The 16937-nt window shown below is 44.7% G+C and overlaps 1 protein-coding gene across 1 annotated transcript; it reads right to left on the bottom strand.

The window, feature by feature from the left end:
• Positions 1 to 2761: 2761 nt before the first annotated feature.
• Positions 2762 to 15451, bottom strand: USP18 (ubiquitin specific peptidase 18). Its single transcript, XM_059472412.1, has 11 exons — positions 15432 to 15451; positions 12519 to 12695; positions 11763 to 11859; positions 9998 to 10143; positions 8455 to 8534; positions 7516 to 7662; positions 7019 to 7114; positions 6351 to 6521; positions 5627 to 5758; positions 3977 to 4026; positions 2762 to 3633 (listed from the first exon to the last, which is right to left on the bottom strand). Exons 2-11 carry the CDS (start codon positions 12685 to 12687, stop codon positions 3555 to 3557), a joined length of 1167 nt encoding a protein of 388 aa, XP_059328395.1. The 5' UTR covers positions 12688 to 12695; positions 15432 to 15451; the 3' UTR covers positions 2762 to 3554.
• Positions 15452 to 16937: the final 1486 nt, after the last annotated feature.

Below are 16937 nucleotides of genomic sequence, written 5' to 3'. Positions count from 1 at the left end.
TCTTTTAATTTTATTTCTGGCTTATTTCAAAAAGATCAAGTCTGTTGGCCTGAATTCTGCAATAAAAGCAGGGTCTAGCCAGCAATTGCAGTGCTCAGAGCTGCTAGGTTAAGATTTCATTCCCCTACATGGATTTTCTCCTGATTTGTGAGAAAAGGGGATGATGTAGAGGAGAGATCTGTGATGACCATGACTCTGAGTCATTGTTTCCCTGTCCTTCAGTGATTTTGTAAATTACATATTGACGTTTTAGAAATTAATACCTTTGTGAGACATTTATTAGATGTATTTACTTTTTTTCCCCCTGGTTTTCTGTGCATTTCTTGAAGGAATATCTGAATCTGAGGAAGAGCCTGTCAGGGATGGAGCAGAGGATGTGTAATTTGCTACTGCATGGTAATCCTAAACCAAACAAAAAAGGGAAATGAGGATTTACCAGGACCTGCAATAATCCCTCCATACACATCCTCTTGCCTTTATCTGGCTTTTCAAAACCCTTGCCATTGGTGCTGGGCTTCATTTGCACAGTGACTCAAACACAGGGCAAATAACCCCAGCTCCTTTGCAGCAATTTTTTGGTAGAAAAGTGTTTCTGGCAGAAATGCTAAAGCTGTTTCATGTCAGCAGCCCTGGGGAGAGGTTCCCACCTCTCTCCTGTTCAGCAGCACACCAGCCCTGAACCACAGGCGCTGGGCTGAAATGAAAATAACTCCTTGGGCAGCTCATCCAGCACAAGGCTGGGCTTTGCTGTGGACACAGGGGCAGCTAAGGTGGCTTTTTGCAGAAGAAACTCAGCTCAGGCAATTTTTAAACTGGAGTTTTTGCACTGCAGTTCACTCACCCTCCCTCTCTCCCATCTCCACGTGGAAGCAATTGAAGCTTTCATGTGACAACAAACCTGAAAACAAACTCACAGTGCCTCCAGCACAAGGGTGAAGTGCCCGGATTTAGCTGGTTTTCCCTGTGTCCTGAGTTGTAAGATATGGTTTGGGGGGATATTCTGTTGTTTTGGGTTTTGTTTAGTTTTTTGCTTAGTTTTTTTTAAGGTTAAAAAATAAGGTATTTCATTTTTAACTCTAACATTTATAGACTTCCAAAAGTGACAGTGGATTGGAGGGTGACAGTGCCACCTCTCCAAGGAGACTGGACAAACCAACAGTCCATCAAATTTCTCTTCCTCCATAAAAGAATGCAAAACAATAAGTTGTTTACATAAAGGGAGTGAGAAAGTTTGTTACAAGAATGTAGACCTCAGAAGGCTTAGAAAAACTTGAAAAAAACAGGATGACAGTATTTTATTTACCATCTGTCAGATGTGGGGCAGTTATCTTCTGTTCTTTGGGCAGTTTTCTTTATCTCTTCCACAACCAATCCTCCCTCCAGGAGATCTCTTCTGTTAATGGGCCATTAATTATTAATTATCTCCTGTCCATGGCCACTGAGTGTCCCTGCATGGCTGATCCAATCCCAGCATCCCATGGGGAGATGCTCCGCCCAGGGGAGGAGCCAAGCATTCCTGCCTGGATCCAATCTGAGGTTTGGGACACCACAGCAGCCTTTGCCCCCTGCACTGCCAGAGGAGCAGCTTTGTGCTGCCCTGCATGGCCAGAGGGAGCCCAGGCCCATCTGCAGCACTATTGCATTGGTATTTTTAATTTTCCTGCTAAAGAACTGTTATCCCTATCCCCATATCTTTTCCTGAGAGCCTCTTAGTTTCAAAAATTACAATAATTCAGAGAGAGTGGGTTTACATTTTCCATTTCAAGGAGGGCTCCTGCCTTCCTTAACAAAAACCTGTCTTTTCAAACCAAGACCCCATGGTTATCTTAGAGATAAACATTAACAGCAGCTTTACCCTGAATACTTGACCTTCCTAAACAGTGTTTAGGAAGAACAGATCAAGAATAAACCACAACACTGATTTTAAGGGATGTATCCCATGACATTTTATTCAAAAAAAAAAACACTTATTACTTTTCATTGGAATTAAATGGGGATTTTTTCACAGATTGAAAAGATTCTTAAATAAATCTATGTAATTGAGTCCTTGATGGGTGACATCCCTGGAAGGTTATGATGTATTTAAGGCATTTTTCATGAGCAGAAGTTTTTAAATTTCAAGTTATGGCTAATTAGAAATGTCAGTCTCTTATCCCATTAACTTCTCAGTTCAGCTAAGAAAAATGCAGCTTTTTTTCAGCTCCTTCACAGAGGCAAAGTGCTGGAAAAGCAAACAGAAACTTTGTTTTCTTACTCACCCATTGCAAGATGCTTTAGAAAGGGTGCAATGCATTCCTGAAGGTGAACAGGCTGAAAATTCCTCATCCTGATGGCAAATAATACACTGGGATTTTTTTTCCCACAGAATAAATAATACAAATACAGAGCTGAACAGATTAATGGACCTTGCTAATACAGTGAAATAAATGCCTGCTAAACTATGAAAGAGTAATTTCACAGCTCTGCTCTAAGATTTTTCAGTTTACCTTCAGAAAATGGACATGATTGTGAACTTCACAAAAATTAGGTTATACATAGATGGCAGTATATCTATATTAGTTTTAGAGTCTAATACAATTTACATAATTTTAATATAATTTCATAATTGCTCAATCTCACAGAAACAGCACCTTTGTAAAGATACAGTCATAGGGTGCATCCAGATCCCAAACTGCTGGGATCCTCAATCCAAGAGGATCAGCAAGAGTGTTTTAAAAGCCAAACAACCAAAAATCCAAAAAAAATCAAGGACATCAGGATATCTCACTTTCCTCATCACCATGTATGGCCTTTATTGTGCAAAATCACTAACCAGTTCCAGAATCTCTGCTGCTCTGAATATTTTCCTCTACAGAAAAGAAAATGCATCCAAAAGCCTGATAAGCCTGTTGAAATAATCTTCACCTGCACAAATTTAAACAACCTCATCTTGGGAGTCAGAACAGCTCCAATAGCCCCTGATTTAAAACAGCTCTCAGCACATATCAGCCCCTACAGTGATCCATTTTCAGGGAGGTTTTAAGGAGTGTGTACCTTAAGGGTTCTGATCCTTCCCCCAGTTGTTTCTGGGGTGATTTTTAGGGTCTCCTGCCTGGTTTGCCAGCCTCTAACATGGTGCTAAAAGGACAAAGTCAATCTCAAGCTCTTGCTGGCTCTGTATGGCTCCCAGAGCTCTCCAGTCATAGCACACACCTCCCTGGAGCATCACACAGGATTTCAGGGCAAACACTTCCCCTGGAATGGGATCCAGGCATCAGCACTAGGGAAAATAAGGCAGCAGAGACAAGGACCAACTTCACCATCTTTTAAAGAGGAAATGAACATGTAGAGTCACATAAATATAGAAAAAAAAAAAAAAACACAAAAGAAAAGTTCTCTAGTTGCAACAGTTCCTAGATCCTTTCTCATCCTTTCTCTAGCTGAGTGTCTGCTGCACTTTTTGCACAAATTGTGAAGCCTGAAGGTTACTAAGTGCAGAATGTCTTTCCTGTGAAACACTTGTGCATGTCCTCACTGGCACAGAGGTGCTGAGCTCCAGGGACAGTGCACAGCTGTCAGAGACACCCTGATAGTCCTGGCCAGGGCTGCTGAGGGTGCTTCTTCATGTAAAACAAGAGATATGCTGTTTCTCTCCTGCGGAGGAAAAGAGAAAGCACATCACAAGGTGTGTTTGAAAAATCTAGGTAACATCCCAGAATTGCTCCTGCTCAGCTTCCTGAGCTTTAGGTCAACTAAGCTGGTCCTCTCCATGTTCCCAAGATTTGTTGGTTTATAGGAGAGATTATCTCCCTCCTGTGAGCTCATTTTCTTACAATGCATCAAAACAAAAAGCGTGGAGAAATCCTGGCTACACATCTCCTGCATCCCCACTGCACCCCAGGCAATGTTCCCAGACCAGTTTGTCTTCCCTCTCTTTGCTACCCTCATCCCAAAGCCCAGAGCAGCATTAGGAAAAATCAGGGATACATTTGCATACCAGTAGAGGTTGGAACGTCCATAGGTGCATTTAACATCATCCCACGATACCTAGAGAAGAAAAACACACAGGAGGAGGCTGGTAAAAACTCTTAGGAGACGGAAAAATTCTGATACCATCCCAGGAATTCTCATAGGAGTGGTTTAAGTGGCACTTCCAGGAACTAAACACTTCTTAATAAATTGGTTTATTGCTTTTACTCTTCGAGGACAAGCAGTTCTGAATGTACACTGTCACCACATTTCTCTTCACAGAGAAAAGCAAGGCACAATTCTTCCCAAGAATGTGAAACCCAGAAATATTCCCTGAACCTCAGAGAAAGGAAAAACAATTCTTATCATTTGCTGTGCCTGTGTTGTGCCAAAGCAGAATGCAATATGGAGATTGTTTATCCAGAGTGATGGGGTTTTGTTTCCTTGGCCTGTCAGGGCCAAGTGTGTGTGTGTGAGTCGGGACTGTGGGCTGACGGTGTGAAGATGAGTGCAGTTGTGTGTGGAGTTGATTGCTTGGCAGATTCCGTTTAAATGCAATGTAATGGAGTGTAATATAATATAGAATAATACAGTATAATAAAGTAATTAATTAGCCTTCTGATAAGATGGAGTCAGATGCATCATTCTCTCCCACTCATCAGGGGCAAAAATATCATCGATAGTATACATTAAACAGATGTAGAGTGCAACAAGTGGGATATTCAGCAAATATCCTGAATATTCTGCAATATTCAGAATGCTTCTGTGTCCTGCAATGCACAAAACTATCAGTATAATTCTTGCCTGATTGGTGGGAGGAATGATGAGGAGGACTCCATGATATCAGAAGGCTAATTAAATATTCTATTCTATTGTATCATCTTCTTTTATATCATATCATATCATATCATATTATATCATAGTATATTATAGTATAGTATATTATAGTATAGTATATACTATATTATATGTTATATGTTATATATTATTGATGCTATATGTAATATTATTTAGATATTATTTATACTTTATTATATATTGGATTATATATTATATTATATTATATATTTTATATGTGATACTATATTATATTTTTGATATTATAATATATGATATGAAGTTATATTTGTTATATTATATTATATTATATTACATTACATTACATTATATTATATTATTCTATACTTTATTATACTATATCATATTGTATTATTCTATACTATATTACACCTCATCTAAACTGAAACTGCACAAGCACCCAACTCAATTCCACTGCCCCGAATCTTGTCACTGTCTCCTGACCAACAGTCTGGACACACACACTTGGCCCTGTCAGCCAAGGAAACAAAACCCCATCACTGTGGGTAAACAATCTCCACATTGCATTCTACTTTGGCACGACACAGGAGCAGCAAATGAGAATGAGAACTGCTTTGATCATTCTTTTCTCTGCTTCTCTCAGGTTCAGAGAATGTGAGTCCCACACAAAACAGAACCTGAGGCCTTGTTTGGTGCAGAAGTGAGAGTCACTCTGCCCTCAGCCCGGAGCATCCTGTAGCAGAGGAGGAAAAAGCCTCAGTTTCCTTTCCTGGTTCTCTCAGTCAGCACCAGTCCGACTGGATGAGAGCTGCAGGGTTGTCCAGGAAGGCACAAAGGGAACGTGTCTGGGTCTGCTCACCTGGCAAACCTCGGAATCGTTGAAGCAATACCATTTACAGTCTGTGAGGCTCCGGATGTAGGCACAGTAATGGCCACAGCTGGCTGATCCTGAGTGAGCCACCACAGCAAAGAGCTCATAGTGCCAGGTAGCCTGCAAGAGACACAAAGAGACACTTGCAGTGCAGCAATTCCCATCTGCCGTGGGCTGTAGAGAAGCAGCAGCCAGGGCAGCCAGGATGTGCATTTTGTCAAAGGGTTCACCACAGCCAACCCTGCAGCGGTGACTTCTGCTGTTGCCACACTCCCCCTTGTTATTTCCCAGGAAGAGAAACAGACCCACAGTGGGGCAGATCCATCTCAGCTGCCTAGCAAAGCTGATGTGGCCAACAGTGCCAAACTCTGTGGCCAAAAATATCAACAATACTGCATGGGAAATAACTAGAGCAGAGTTCCCCTGTCTTGGACAGGTGAGATCTGCAAAGCCTGGCTTTGGTCCTTAAAGCAGGAAACTCCAGTTATGGGGCCTTTGGTGATTTAATATGAGCACAGAATGTTGAATAATGGCTGAATCGGTTAAAACAATGGGATGTGAGACAACATCAGGCACAGGCAAAGTTTGAGACACAAGTTTTTAAGACAGGTACTTTGAACTGAGACAAGTATTGGTGTGATGTCTTACGTTTTTATGAGAATGAAGCAGAAAGGAGAAGAAAGTCTTTCCTTTTTGAACAGGATTATCTCACCTTTTCACTGTCATCTGCTTGGCACTGACTTTCTGCCAAGACTTGCCTGAGATCAAGCTCTTGTGGGAAAGGCAGGGAGTGGCTCAGCTTGTGCGTGCGAGAGGATCTCTCAAAGCAGAAGCGCTTCAGGTGCAAGGTCAGGGTCTGTGGCAGATGGACGAGCTTCATGCTCTGGAAAGAATCAATAATGCAGCTGAAAACTGGGGCCAAACCCTGGGGAGGTGGGGTGCAAACAGCCACTGCCACCCAAGTGTGTGCAGAATGGAGAACAGCCAGTGCTCCAGTAAATATTTGCTAATTCCCAGGGACAGCAGATGCCAAACCTTGGTAGCCCATCTGCACACAAACCAGAGCTGTGATAGCCAAGTTTCTCAGCTTCAGTGTCATCAGCACCCAGCCTTGGGTGTCTCAAGGGCTGCTTCACTTCCCATGTGCTCTCCTAGCCCCATGCTGGTAGCACTAGAGGCAAATCAACCTCCTGAGACATCAGAGCACAGGACCTCCTTCCTAACAGGAGGAGAGGTGTCTGTGGTTTATATCTCACTCTGCTGGCAAATCTGAGGTGTTGATCTCCTCTTAAACTTGCTATGGTTGAGTCCTTTCCCCACCCTCCCCAGTCCTCAAGGGAGTTCTGGGTATGAGACATGGGGAAATAATTCTCCAATTACCTGTAGAAAAGGTGTTTTCCTCCCACACTGTTGACAGAAACACATGTTCTGTCCAGTCAGCTCCTCTGGATGGAAGAAGTATTGCAGGCAGTCCTCCTGAGAAGACAGAGACTTCTTTCAACTGAGTTCCTTCAGCTGGATTTTTATTTCTACATTATTTCAGGGGGTCCAAGCAAACAGCAAAGTTACAGAAGGCATGTTTTATTCAAAGGACAAAACACTGCAGCCTGAAACAAAAGGTACCTCATTTCTCCCAGCTGCTGATGTGATTATAAAAGTTGGGAAAAAAAGGGCTACACAAATTCCACAAAGAAGGTATTGATGTATAAATGTCTTTTATACTTTCAGAGCCTTAAAGGTTTTCAAAGCAGCTTCTTCATGCTGAAACAGTATAAAGTGGTCAGAGAATCTATAAGATCCAGTGGTCCGCTGGCATTTGAAAAATCCACTAAGAACAGAACCATCTCCTAAGGAAAAAGTGCTGCTGCTAAACTTACCAGAGACTTCAGCCTGTGAGAATTGGCATCCAGCACTGGGAGTGGAAGGGTTAACATGGTGTTTTTGCTCTTTACTTCAAAAGAGCATTTCTGACAGGCCACATGCTCCTGTATGCAGATTGTATACAAATCTCGAAGCTCTTTAACCTGGAGGGGTGGAAAAAAAAAGCCAAAACAAAGTTTATGAAGAAGAAGACACCTGAGCTGTTTCCTTGTGGGTGGGAAAGTCCCTGTGGTCACACATTTCAAGCAAGGTTATTATTCCTTTGAGGTTGGAACCAAGATGTGACAATAACTTATGTGGACAGGGTACTTCCCACAGTTTAAAGGAGAACAATTCCCCCTCGTTCCCTAACAGAGGGAGAAAACACAGCCTGTAAGATCAGAGAGTAAAATATCTGCTTTGATGCAGAATTGTTCTGTTTTGTTTGAAATTGCAACAGGAGTCTGTCTTCTGTACTAATGAAACTGTGACAGTCAGGGAAGAGTCACTTTTCCCAGTCCCATGGGAGGAGCTGTTATATACATCACATCCTATCAGTGACTAATTAGAGTGAAATGCATGTGGCTGACTTCAAAGAATGGAAAAGCTGAGTCAACATACACCAATAAATGTTTACAGAAATTTGGGGGAAAAAAGAAATTCAATATAACTACATACAATGTTGCAAAAAGATCAATGTTTTAGTTATTAATCAGCTCTCCCATTAGAATGGACACTGGCATGGCCTGAAAGCAGAATGAACAAAACTTAACTGTGATTCAAAATGTCAAATCTTATGAAACAAAGATTCTCTGTCCCATTTGAAAGATGCAATGAAAGAAGAGATAATTTTAAAACTTTAACTTAGGACAATTGCCAGTGAATGGGATCCTTCAAGGAGCAGAGGAAACCACACATGATAAGGGGCAAAGGTTCATTTCAGTCACCATCCTTACCAGCTCTGGCTTTTTCATCTGCTTCTTTAACAAGTTCCAGAGAGTCAGAAAGAGCTGAGCAGCATCATGCTGCACAAACACTGCAGGAGCAGAAAACACAACCTTAGTCAGTATCATGAACAGCACCAGGCACAGATTTCCCACAAATGGCAAAGGGGGATTTATTGTCCCCTCTTAGACCCAGATTCTTGTCCCTTGCTGGGGACAGAATCTTAGACTGGGCACCGGCTCCATGTAGCCTGAGCAGGCAGTGGGAGAAGACAGAAGTGTTTGTACCACCCAGTGCAAAAATCTTGTCACCAGATGAAGGACAAGAGGATGCTCAATACCTACCAGAGAATGCTTTGGGTTGGAAGGAGCCCTAAATTTCATATGGTTCCATTCCCCCCAGCCATGGGCAAAGACACCTTCCAGCAAACACCTTCCAATCTGGCCTTGAACACTTTCAGGGATGCAGCACCCACAGTGGACATCCTGCATCAGGGTCTCACCACTCCCACAATAAAAAATTTCTTCCCAATATTCAATCTAAACCAGCTCTCAAGCTGGTTTACATCTCAAGCCATAACCCCTTATCTTATCACTTCTGTCACATGTCCTGCCATGCCCTTGTAAACAGTCCCCTTTGAATCCTCCTCAGAAACATACAGGGAAGATTCTGTTCTCTTTTTCACCTTTATTACTCCACAGACCTGTTTTTCCCATCCCCTCACACCCCAGGAAGGCAAAAATGCTCCTGAGTGCTGAGATTAAAATGACAGCAGGGTATACCCACATGTCTCACACACAGATAAGATAAACCCCTTGATCCCTATCTCTCTTTAACTGGAAGAGAGATGGCTGAATGAAAAGCCACTCAGAGTCAGGAGAAAAATGATGCAAACAGGGATACTGAGTTTGTCTTGTGTTCCTCTTTCATAAAGGTCAGGGCACCTCCCTTTTCTGTTCTGAAAACTGCTGTTTGGGCTTTTATATGGCAAAGATGGCATTTGGTTATACCCTCTGTATTGCACACAGACAGACTCTTGGCATCCCACTGTCACTGGTCACTCGTGCATTACAAACCTTTCTCTTTTAGAACTTTGGCCAGCTGGGAGATCTATCCTGCAAATTCTTCTCTCTGCCCCTACAAGAAGGAGCAGGAGGGGGATTTGTGCAAACCCATTCTCTTTTCCACACCATCCCTTTCTTCTAGCAAGTAAAGCAGCTATTTCACTATCATGATTAAGTAGAGCAAAACACATCAAACTATGAACTGTGCTCTCTGCCCTGCACAGCATCCACAGCTGAATCTTCTAGCAGCCTGACAGTCCTCCCACCCTCTGGATATCAGCAAATACATCCAGCAGGGTTTGTTTTTTTCCTCTCTTCAGTGAGACACAGCATTGAACTCAGCTGGGAGGCAGCTGCAAGGAGCCCTGTGCCACTGTGAACCTAACTCCTGGCATTTCTGCATTCCTGGAGGAGATGCTGGAGTCTGGGCTGCTTGAAAGTGCTGGATAAATGCAGACAGAGGTGGGCATGATGAGGCAGGGCTGCTTACACTCCACTCGGTGCTCTGAAAGGCAGCAAGCCAGCTCTGTGGGGCCCACAGCTTTGCACTTGCCACTCTGCATCTTCTCCAGCAGCAGGAGCATCTGGTACGGGACATTGCTCCTCCTGTGGGCCGGGGAGGCTGGCACCGTGATCCTGGACGGGGGAGAAGCAACACCAGAGGTGATCAGGGGCTTGGAGGGGAAATGTCACACATCACACCTGAAGGAGCACAGGTCAGCAGCAGGGACAGCAGCTCAGGAGGAACCAGAATGGGAATGTTTTCAGCTAAAGAAGGGAAAGGGAATCCCACAGTGCAGGCTGACAGCTCTAAAGTAAAAGGCCAAAATTTTAAGTTGGCTTGCTCCTGAATAAGAGACAAGCCAAGCAGGACCTCAAGTGCTTTGTGTCTCTAGAAACAACATTAGTTATATCCAATTCCAGACCTTTTTTGCTTCCCACATATTGATATCCTCACTCTCAACATGCCCTCAAAATTTCACAGGCACATATATCATAATGCTCCTATTTCAGCTATATGCCAACAAAACATCTACATTCTCCCTAAATTCATTGTAGCCCACAGGTTTTTCTTTCTTCAAATAAGCATGGTAACCTAGAGTCTACATTATTTAGCTTTGCCCACTGATGACACTTATCATTTCTGCATATCTGAAATTTGTCTTTTCTCCTCTGGTCAGCAGTGAGCATGGAAGAAAGGACTGAATAGGAATGATCCACTTAGATAACTAAATCTGCAGTGGAGTGAGTAAACTGAAAACAAAGCAAAGCAGTTATTAGTGCGGTCAGTAGGGAGACAGGAGCCCAAATCCTCCTCAAAACACACAGGGACAACAGTCAAGCAAAATAAAGTAATGCTGAGTGTTCATGATCTGCAACACTTCTTTGTCAGGGCCTGGAGGCCAGGGATTAGGGTATGTTTGTGTTTACATGCTTCAAGTGACAAAATTAATAGTGATATGGCTACACATGCCATGTCCTTTGTTATAAGGCCTGTGAGTAAACCTGGAATAAAATTATATATATTATATATATATAAAATAATATATATGTTTTATATATGTGTGTGTGTGTCTGTGTGTTTTTATGTGTTTATATATATATATAATACAGAATATAGGAATATATATTATTTTAATATTTTATATAATAATTTACATATAATAATTATATATTTATATAAATTTATAAATCACAACTATAATTTATATAATTATATAATTTATTAATAAATTATTGGTTTCATAATAATTAATTTATTCATGAATAATTTATTAATAAATTATATTTTCTAATATATTTTATAATTATATTTTAATATTAATTATTATATATATTTATATATTTTACATCATATATATAATATAATTATACATTATATATTTTATATATGTTACAATTATTATATTTCTATAATATATTTCTATAATATATAAATATATTAAATAAGTAGAATTACTATATATATAATTATTATCTATAAAATTATATGTATCCTGTTAGGGAAAAGAGCCACAAAGAGTCAGTTCAGGACACGAATCAGAGATGATTTACAAGTCTGAACACTGCAGCTTCTACCTTTGCAGGGCCTGTCAGTGCATGACAGACACCACAAGGCAGAGACCTTGCTGAGGGACCAAAAGCATCCTGATAGCCCCTCAGTGATCCAAGCCCTCAAAAGCACATCCCATATGAAAGGAGGAGTGGAGCCAGGAGTGCAGCAATGGAATCCCAGGGAGGGAAACAGGAGGTACCTCCGGAGTATCCTTGTGAAGTGGATGTTCATGAGGAACACCTGGAGCAGGGAGTTCAGGCAGCAGCTCTGCCCAAGGTTGTACAGTCCAATAGCTTCTGTTGGGGAGAAAGAGGCAAAGTGAGGCCTGGGATAGGCACAAGAAAGGAAAGTGAAAGTTATTTGAAAGTGGCAAACTCTTCTTGCGCACATTCAGCCATTCAGTCTATGGGCTCAGCATCTTGGTTGAATCTGATCAATTGTTCAACCTATCCTTCTGTTGCTCAAGCAGGTAACATTTGGTTTTGTTTGGCAACTGGCAGAAAAATCCAAGTAAACCTGGCTAATGCTTCTCAGATTTCTCCCGGTTCCTCTATTGTCCTCTCATAACACACCTAAACATAAAACAGAACAACAGGAGGCAAAGACTGCCTGTATGAGGAGAATAACCTCATACAGGCATGGCTTAATAATGCCTCATAATCCATGGCTTAGCAAATCCAGCAATGCTGGCTGTGTTTGGAGAGAGACAGAGCCAGCAGCTAGGCACTTTTGGCTGCAATGGCCAATTTGAGAAAAAAGCTCTGAGATCTTCATGTATTCCATTCTGAAAAAACTCAAAATAGTTACTTGGCAAGGCAAAATGAGAATTATCTGTATTATATTCCTCAGTGAAGAGATAAGGAATAGGAGAAAATTAAGCCTATGGACAGGGAAGGGAACAGCAGGCATGAGAAATAGAAAATAAGACACTAAAGAATAAGCAAAACATTATTACCATTTTTTAAGTCTGCCAGACCAAAGACCGATATCAACTTCTGGGTTTTGGCCTTCACCTCTTTGGTTTCCTCTTTCTTATTCTGTACTTCAATTTCTGCCTCCATGACCTCCCTTGGTGCCACCTCTGGTTTCTCGCTTCTTTCTTGATGTCCACTCATTTGTCCCATCAACAACACTGCTCAAGGACAGAAGAGACCTTCCCATTATGAAAAAGGCAAAATCAAAATACCATTGAATGCTTTGGGCTGGAAAGGAATCTCAAAGATAATCTCATTTCAACCCCCTGTCACCCACTAGACCAGGTTGCTCAGGGCTCCATCCAGCCCAGCCTGGAATATCAATAAAAAAGATCACTGCAAGAGCAGATGGGATATTTGAATTAACATCACATTACTAAGGGAACAGAAATGGGGTCTGATGCTGTCTTCCTCTTGTGGCTAAATAAATAAATAAATAAATGAGCCTTCAGTTCCACAGAAACAGCTCCATCTAGCCAAGGAACTCCACATATCCCAGTTCAGGAAGATTTGGTAAATAAGACCATTACAATTGCCCAAAAGCAGATGTTGCAAAACTCCTCTGTTTTGGAAAAAGCAGTATTTTATTAAAAAAAAAAAAAAATAAAAAGTAGCCCAAGTATTGAAAAGGTCAAGTTTCACCTTCTCTTCTGGCCAGATGAGCACCTTTGGTTTCTGTACTGGGCTCCCTGCGTTGGTTCTAAGCCCTGAGTCACAGCACTGCTCTGGCACTTTGGACTGTAATTTTGAAAGATATTTAAGTACCAACAAACCAGTTTCTTTTTCTGTTCCTTCAAGTGATCACAGGCAAAGTAACTGTTCACACAAGAGAACCATTATAATGCCTTGATTTTTAAGCGAGTATTCAACAAACCATTACTCTGAGAGTCTCCTGGGACTCAAAAAGCAAAAGCTTTTTGAGCAAAAACTCACTAAAGTAAAGCTACTAAAGCAAAATTAAAATACACAAACAAAACAATCTGATAAAAGTTCAAATGCAATTACGCAAAAATGAAACTTTCTAAAAGATCACTGCCAGCATGGAGACAGAATCAGAAAAAAGTGGATATTCACAGAGGAAGGGGGGGTGGAGACCCAAAAAAAGCTCAGAAATCATTATTCTACAAATATTAAACAGCACATAAAATCAGCCTAAGGCGAAGCACTGAAAGAATGAAGAAAAGCTACTAAGAAAGGGAAATAAGCAAAATCCTGCTTCTGTCTTTCATGTTAAAAAAAATCTTTGCTTTAAAAGCATGGTTTTGGGTTAACTATGCCTAATAGTGTCAGATATCAAAGTTACTGAAGATTCAGGCAGAAAAGCTAGAAATTGGGGTTTTTTCCCTGATTATTACCTTTAGGCTTAAGTATATTTATTTCCAACTGTATTTTTGATTGTTTACTTTTGAAGATTTCTTTTGATCTCTAAGTGTCACACACTAAGATTCACCAAATATTGTCGAATTTGCTGAGAAGTTTTTTTTGGAGGGAAAAAACCCAAACTCTCAAAGACAGAGTGAAGAGCATCACTTTTTATACCCAAACATGGTGAATAGAACAGCTACGCAGGAAAAGATAAATTTAATCTGATTTCTCTCTTGCCAAAACAGAGCCTGAACACTGACTGCCTGTTTTCCTGGGGACGATTTAATGGCACATTCAGGTTTCTGAAAGTGAGCTGGGTTTAGCTGGTGTAGAATCAGCCAGGAGGTCAGGGATGCTCCCGGGCAGTGGGGATGTTGAAAGAGACAGAAAGGAGAGAGCACAGAGGTAGCTAAACATAGCTAGGGGTAAAGAAAACATGCAATACACAGGTTTTGACAGGAAAGGGAGGACTAAGAGTGGGATTAAAGAGCAAGCATGGGGCTGGATGTCTTTGAGGAAAAGGTAGAAAGATCTTAGGGATCTTAGGGCAGGAAGGTGCTGGGGGATCCAGGAGGATTTGTGTCTCTGGTTCCATGAAATTTTCTCCCAGTCACCAATATTGGGGATCCTGTTGTGGGATCAGGGACACAAACAGAACTTCCCAACCCTTGGAACCTCCTTGTTTAGGCTTTCAGAAATACAGCCTTCCTAAGACTTGCACTTGACCTCCTTTTCCCTGCACAGGTACATAAAACAACAGGTGAGTGAGGCAAGGAACTGAGCAGCAGGCTCTCCTCCTGATCCCCATTTCTCCTCTCTCACTGGAGCAGCAGCGTTGCTTTGGTTTCCTTTGCAGGTCAGGGGTGGGATTGGTACCTCAGTGCCCCAGCTGGCACCAGCATTGGGCAGAGAACAGGGAGCAGAGATACCCTCCAGTCCATCATCATCATCACAACGCTCACACTCCTCTCGCTCAGCCAGCCCAGCCCTTTCTCCTTTTCTCCCTGCCCTGCTCCAGTCTCCATCTGCCCGCCCAAGACTCTGGCTTCTCACGACAAACCCTGAGCTGTCCCTTCACTGTGCCCAAGAAGGGTTCCCACTCCGGCCCTTGTCCCTTCCCTGCCAGCTCCTTTTCCTCCCCGGGGATCCTGGGGTGCCGATGATGATGCTAAGGCAGGCAGTGGCTGCAGCAGGGACACCAGGCGGCTCTGAGCAATCTATTCTCGTGGAAGGTGTCCCTGCCCTCAGCACGGGGGCTGGAATTAGATGATTTCGAAGTCCAACCCAAATTATTCTGTGTTTCCATGGTCCGTGCTGGCTGCAGCAGAGACTCAGCGTGACGACCACCCTCGAGGGGAAGGAAGCGCCTAAGAGCGCATCACCTCCAACTTCAACGGGATGCGACTGCAAGGAGAATTCCCACTTAGCTGCCAAACTACTCCGTTATTATCTCCCTCTCTATTTCCTCCCCTCCTGACACAGTGCGCCTCCAGCATCCTATCTCACAAAGCAGCAAAACGCTTTCTTACCGATTCACGCTCGCAGCGCGCCCGCTGACACGGGGCAGCCCCGCACGGTGCACCGGAGGGAGCGCGCATCCGGGGGAGCGCAGGGATGCGGGATCCGGCAGGGCTGAGGGATCCGGCAGGGCTGAGGGAGCCGCAGAGCTCAGGGATCCGGCAGGGCTCAGGGATCCGGCAGGGCTCAGGGATCCGGCAGAGCTCAGGGATCCGGCAGGGCTGAGGGATCCGGCAGGGCTGAGGGAGCCGCAGAGCTCAGGGATCCGGCAGGGCTGAGGGATCCGGCAGGGCTGAGGGAGCCGCAGAGCTCAGGGATCCGGCAGGGCTGAGGGAGCCGGCAGGGCTCAGGGAGCCGGCAGGGCTGAGGGAGCCGGCAGGGCTCAGGGATCCGGCAGAGCTCAGGGATCCGGCAGAGCTCAGGGATCCGGCTGGGCTGAGGGAGCCGGCAGGGCTGAGGGAGCCGGCAGGGCTGAGGGAGCCGGCAGAGCTCAGGGATCCGGCAGGGCTCAGGGATCCGGCAGGGCTCAGGGATCCGGCAGGGCTCAGGGATCCGGCTGGGCTCAGGGATCCGGCAGGGCTGAGGGAGCCGCAGAGCTCAGGGATCCGGCAGGGCTGAGGGAGCCGGCAGGGCTCAGGGAGCCGGCAGGGCTGAGGGAGCCGGCAGGGCTCAGGGATCCGGCAGGGCTGAGGGAGTCGGCAGAGCTCAGGGAGCCGGCAGGGCTGAGGGAGTCGGCAGGGCTGAGGGACTCGGCAGGGCTGAGGGAGCCGGCAGGGCTCAGGGATCCGGCAGAGCTCAGGGATCCGGCAGAGCTCAGGGATCCGGCAGGGCTGAGGGAGTCGGCAGAGCTCAGGGAGCCGGCAGGGCTGAGGGACTCGGCAGGGCTGAGGGACTCGGCAGGGCTGAGGGAGCCGGCAGGGCTGAGGGAGCCGGCAGGGCTGAGGGAGCCGGCAGGGCTCAGGGATCCGGCAGGGCTGAGGGGCTGAGGGAGCCGGCAGGGCAGCGGGCGGAGCGGAGCGGGGCGGCCCCAGCGCGTCAGGCAGCGGCAGCGCCCGCCCCGCTCTCGGAGCCGCTCAGTTTTCATTTCCCGCTCGGCCGGGAGCAGACACAGAAAGTGAAACTCGGAGCCGCCCTGCGCCGCCTCCCGGCAGGCACGGAGGGGGCTGGGAGAAAGGGACCCAGGGGTTTTCACTGCTGGTTTTTTGTCCCTTCATGCAAATCGCTGGGGGAAGCGTTGTGAGGCTGAGCTGTCCGCGCACAGCTGCGCTCCCAGCCCTGTGTCAGGGACCTCTGTGCAGCCCCACGGAGCCGTGGGGAGGAAACACGCACGGGAGGATTTGACAGGGGTCATCTGGAGCCCATCAGGGATGTCCTTGTGGAGGGGTTCCAGCTGCAAACCCTCTGCTCACACTGCCTGGCTCTGTCAGAGGCAGCACAACTCTTCAGTCTTAGCAGGTCTTCAGTGGAGGCACAGGGACAGTGAAAACTGTCCTGAATCGTCACAGAGGGGATGTGGG

Source organism: Ammospiza nelsoni, chromosome 5, assembly GCF_027579445.1.
Source record: "Ammospiza nelsoni isolate bAmmNel1 chromosome 5, bAmmNel1.pri, whole genome shotgun sequence".
In the NCBI taxonomy this organism is placed as follows: domain Eukaryota; kingdom Metazoa; phylum Chordata; class Aves; order Passeriformes; family Passerellidae; genus Ammospiza; species Ammospiza nelsoni.
Note: the sequence above shows the minus strand (reverse complement) of the source record. Positions and strands in the feature narration are given on the sequence as shown.